The sequence below is a fragment of the Abramis brama genome (genome assembly GCF_963993115.1).
Source record: "Abramis brama genome assembly, chromosome: 9".
NCBI classification, from domain to species: domain Eukaryota; kingdom Metazoa; phylum Chordata; class Actinopteri; order Cypriniformes; family Leuciscidae; genus Abramis; species Abramis brama.
Window position 1 is genome coordinate 18,431,902 of NC_139971.1, and position 5,240 is coordinate 18,437,141.

General features: G+C 40.2%; 1 protein-coding gene across 1 annotated transcript; it reads left to right on the forward strand.

Moving 5' to 3' along the window:
• Positions 1 to 528: 528 nt before the first annotated feature.
• On the forward strand, positions 529 to 3,871 carry LOC311089691 (extracellular calcium-sensing receptor-like; the record flags this gene model as incomplete). Its single annotated transcript, XM_084124588.1, has 6 exons — positions 529 to 749; positions 1,033 to 1,324; positions 1,501 to 2,322; positions 2,430 to 2,657; positions 2,759 to 2,882; positions 2,958 to 3,871. The coding sequence occupies 6 exons, from the start codon at positions 529 to 531 to the stop codon at positions 3,869 to 3,871; spliced, it is 2,601 nt and encodes an 866-aa protein (XP_083980714.1).
• Between the last annotated feature and the right edge of the window lie 1,369 nt (positions 3,872 to 5,240).

The window sequence follows — 5,240 nt, forward strand, 5'->3', positions numbered from 1 at the left end:
AAAAAGCTCCCCATTTACATGAATTGCCATTGTGGAAAAACTGTTCAGTTCAGAGAAAAAAAATTGTATTGAAGATGTGAAACAGAAAAAAAAAAGAAAAAAAAACGTAGGCACCTAGAGGAAAATCTATGAATATACTGACCTCTAGTGGAAAATTTAGGAATGTCGGCATACATTTGGACTAACCTACTCTATTTGTCTCATCTATCTACTGCATAATATATGCAATATACAAGTCACCAGTGCTAAAAGGTTTTTGTTGTTGTTGTTTTTTTTTTTAAGTTAAAGGGAGGTTAATTTTACCATTAACAAAGTGTTGTTTAATGAGCTTACCATTAACGCAGTGAAGGCAAACACTAGAACAAGTGGCAGATTTAAGTTGCCATTCATCAAACTACAATTTAAAGAGAAAAGTATTTCCTGATTTCATTGGAGGTCTAATTGGCACCACCTGCTTTTTTAAAGCAACACCCCACACAGTCTTTATTATAAATAAAAGCCATGTGGGTAAGCTAGAAAGAGATAGAGATGTGGATCACTCTTCAAATCTGCCTGTATCTGTCTTTCAACTGTATCTCTGCAATTTCAGTCCTCAGGTCAGACATCTGTCAGCTTCAGGGACACTTCAAGTTAAACGGGATGTTCCAGGATGGAGATCTTATACTTGGAGGTCTGTTTGAGGTTCACTTCCTCACAGTGTTCCCAGAGCTGAGCTTCAGATTGGAACCGGAACCACCTTACTGTGAGCAGTGAGTCTGAGACAAACTGATCAAGGATACCTACTTGTAAAAGATAAAATGAAGAAAACTTAAACATAGCTACTGAACTGTCTTGTAATTATAAATTGCTTGTACTTTTTTTATTTATCAGAATTAATTTGATCTATTGCTTTATTTGTTTATTTTTGCATAAAAATCAGAGTTTGTAAATCAAATGAAGAGTGTATAATTTACCATATGAGAATGTTGGAAACTGTTTTATACCATCAATTCAGAAACATTGAAATATTATAATTTCTCTTGCTTTTTATAGGTTTGATAAGGCAAGTTTCCAGCAGGCACAGACTATGGCCTTTGCTATACATGAGATCAATAAGAATCCAAACCTGCTTCCTAACATCACTCTTGGATACCATCTTTATGACAATTGTGTAAAGTTGGGAGTGGCATTCAGAGCTGCTACAGCTCTGGTTAGTGGGACAGAGGATTCCTTCTCCAACCTAAACTGTGCTGGCCTACCACCAGTGATTGCTATTGTGGGGGATCCGGGGTCTACTCACTCAATTGCAATCTCCAGTGTATTGGGGCTGTTTAGAGTGCCTATGGTAAGTGTGAATGTGAAATGCAAGATTTTATTTATTGTTACATTTTAATTGTAATAGATTAAAATTACCATCTGCATATAATGCTTCCAAATATTTCTTTCTCTTTTGCTTGTGTGTGAAATATCTCGTACTACACAGAATACTTATTTGCTGCTCATTTGTGTCTCTTCTATAAGGTTAGCTACTTTGCCACCTGCTCCTGTTTGAGTGACAGGAAAAAGTACCCCTCTTTCTTCAGAACAATACCCAGTGATGCCTTCCAAGTGCGGGCTATGGCACAGATCTTGAGGTATTTTGAATGGACCTGGGTTGGTCTTCTCTACAGTGATGATGACTACGGCATCCATGCCTCTCAGTCCTTCCACAAAGATGTGCAGCTATTTGGAGGTTGTGTTGGCTTTTCTGAAATGCTGCCTCGTGATAATAACCGTAGAGATATTCAGAGTATAGTGGGAGTGGTTCAGGCCTCTACAGCTAGAGTGGTGGTGGTGTTCTCCACTGAAGCCTATTTGTTACCACTGATGGATGAGGTGGTATTGCAAAACGTGACAGGCAGACAGTGGATTGCAAGTGAAGCTTGGGCTACTTCACCTGTGTTTCACACTCAGCGTCTTTTGCCTTTCATGGGGGGCACACTGGGCATCGCCATCAGGCGTGGGGAGATCCAGGGACTTCGTAAATTTCTTTATTACCTCCGCCCTGACAACAATCCAAGAAACAATATGGTAAGAATCTTCTGGGAAAACATGTTCGGGTGCAGTTTTGACGCTGGAGGCAAAGAGGTAGAGGGAGAAAAAAAGGGTTGTTCAGGGCAAGAAGATCTGAACAGCACAGAAACAGCATACACTAATGTTTCAGAGCTGAGGGCATCTTATAATGTGTATAAAGCAGTTTATGCCCTTGCACATGCGATTCATGATCTGATGCAGTGTGAGGAGGGCAGAGGACCATTTAGTGGAAACAGATGTGCCGACATAATCAACCTGCAGCCCTGGCAGGTATAGCAGAAATACTACATGAACACAGAAGGGACACAAATAATTCTACATGTTTATACACAATATAGAAACACATAAAACACCTGTCCTGTCTGTAACCTGTACAGGTAGTCCATTACCTACAGAAAGTGAACTTCACCACTGGCTTTGGGGACCATGTGTCATTTGATAAGAATGGAGATGCTCTGGCCATCTATGATGTGATGAATTGGCAGCCGAGTTCAGATGGTGCGATAAGGGTCAGCACAGTCGGTGAAGTGAATGAAGGGGCTACAGCAGGGAAGGTGCTCACACTAAATGAGGATGAAATATTCTGGAACTTTGAGAACAAAAAAGTAATTAATATATCATATTAATTTCAAAACTAGTATTATACTTCACACAGACACACACATGCATCACTAAAAAGAGTGATAACAGATATTGTGCCCCTTAGCCCCCACGGTCTGTGTGCAGTGAGAGTTGCCCCCTTGGCACCAGACAAGCCAGGAAGAAGGGCCTTCCTGTCTGCTGTTTTGACTGCCTGCCATGCAGAGATGGAGAGATTTCTAATACAACAGGTAAAGAAGTCTTATTCCAAAATCTAAATATATATTGAAAGATAATTTTCTTTTCAAATTTTGTTTTACACACAGATGCTATTGAGTGCACAACATGTCCAGATGAGTTCTGGTCCAGTCCAAATAAAGATCGGTGTGTCCCTAAAGAAGTAGAGTGTCTGTCATATGAGGAACCTCTGGGCATCTCTCTAACCACTGCTTCTCTGCTTGGCACCTGCTTCTGCGCACTTGTGATGGTCATCTTCGCTCATCACCGTAGCACTCCTGTAGTACGTGCCAACAATTCAGAGCTCAGCTTCCTGCTGCTGTTGTCACTCAAACTGTGTTTTCTTTGTGTGCTATTGTTCATTGGCCGGCCACAGGTGTGGACATGTCAATTAAGACATGCTGCATTTGGCATAAGCTTTGTCCTGTGCGTCTCCAGCATCCTGGTCAAGACTATGGTAGTAATAGCTGTGTTCAAGTCATCTCGACCTGAGGGTAAAAGTGCCATGAAATGGTTTGGTGTAGCTCAACAAAGAGGCACTGTCATGTCCCTAACTGCCCTTCAGGTTCTGATATGCATAGTATGGCTAACTACTTCATCCCCAACACCCTATAAAAACAGTCAGTATATCACCTCTAAAATAGTCTACGAATGTTCTATTGGCTCCGTGGCTGGTTTTTCTATGCTGCTAGGATACATTGGCCTCCTGGCAGCAATAAGTTTCCTCTTAGCCTTCCTGGCAAGAAACCTTCCGGATAATTTTAATGAAGCCAAATTTATTACCTTCAGTATGTTGATCTTCTGTGCTGTGTGGATTGCATTTGTTCCAGCATATGTGAGCTCACCAGGGAAATATGCAGTGGCTGTGGAAATATTTGCTATTTTAGCTTCCAGTTTTGGATTATTGGTGGCCATATTTGCCCCGAAGTGCTACATCATCCTTTTACATCCAGAGAAAAACACTAAAAAAGTAATCATGGGAAGAGCCACACAAAATAAATAGTTAACATAAACTAGACATTTTTACATTGAGAAATAAAAAAAAAGAACTGTGATCATGTTTTAGTCTTCAATATATGAATCATGTTTCAAATGGCTAACACTTTACAATGGTTTCCCTATATATACAACAAAAACAAGACAGTGATGGGCTTGATTGTATTGGCCACATTTAAACTTGATATTAACCCTCTGGGGTCTGAGGTGTTTTTGGGGCCCTTGAGATGTTTTGACATCCCCTGACATTTGTGCTTATTTCAGCTACTTACAACATACCATTGGCCAACATGTAATTTTGCTGTATTCAGCACAAACTCTGCTACAATAATATGTGAGCAAAATGGATGTACATGTTTGCATTTTATAGAAAAAATAATAAAATGCGTGGTTAGTAAGTTTTGGGGAAAAAATTGTCACCGCAATAAGGCCATAAAACACATACTGAATAGTTGTCCACAAGACTTTTGAATTACCATTATTGTAGGCTAGAATTTTTACTACAAAATGATGTGAAAATCATTCTGACCACTCTTTCACAAACAACAATATAACAATTTTAGTTTTGCATGTCAGTTTTTGTGTCAGCACTGCTGTATGCATGGGCGTGTTAATGGCCATGAATATTAATGTGATTTACACCAGGGGTGTGACTAAAGACCACTCCCCCAATGGCTAATGGCCCATCAAGGTGCTGTGAGGCAGCCTGAACAAAGAATGAGAGGAGATTCAAAGGTTTTTGTTTTTCAAATCTGTTTTATTGTAATTCCTCTATGTGGAGGAACTAAATGTTGTGCCTCACAAGACCACAGTACAACATATATAAACATATAGTACCGGTCAATAGTTTGGACACATTACTATTTTTAATATTTTTGAAAGAAGCTTGCATTTATTTGATCAAAAATACAGAAACAACAGTAATACTGTGAAATATTATTACAATTTAAAACTCTAACACCACAACCTGACCATACGAAACCCGTTTGACTAAGGCTGTCGAAGCCCCACTGTCGCCGTTAAAACAGATTCAGTGGCAACGGTTCCGTATGGCATAATACCAACTGCAACACACAAAAATATCTGTCCAACACAAATCCTCATTCATGCAAAATACAGTACATGGGATTGTAATAACTATGATAACTATACCCTAGGCATCACAGGGGAAGCTAAAAGAAAGGCGATCAGATCCGCAACTGAAGCTGCAGAGAAAGCCACACGTTGGCTGTGGATTAAGAGGGCAGAACCGTGGGCAAATGCTGCTGGGACACAGGCCTGATCAACTCCGGTCGGGTCGCCTGGGCGAGGGTGTCTGATGTTGAAAGACCCGAAACACCCAATGACCCCAGGTTACATCACTGAGGATGTGTCCC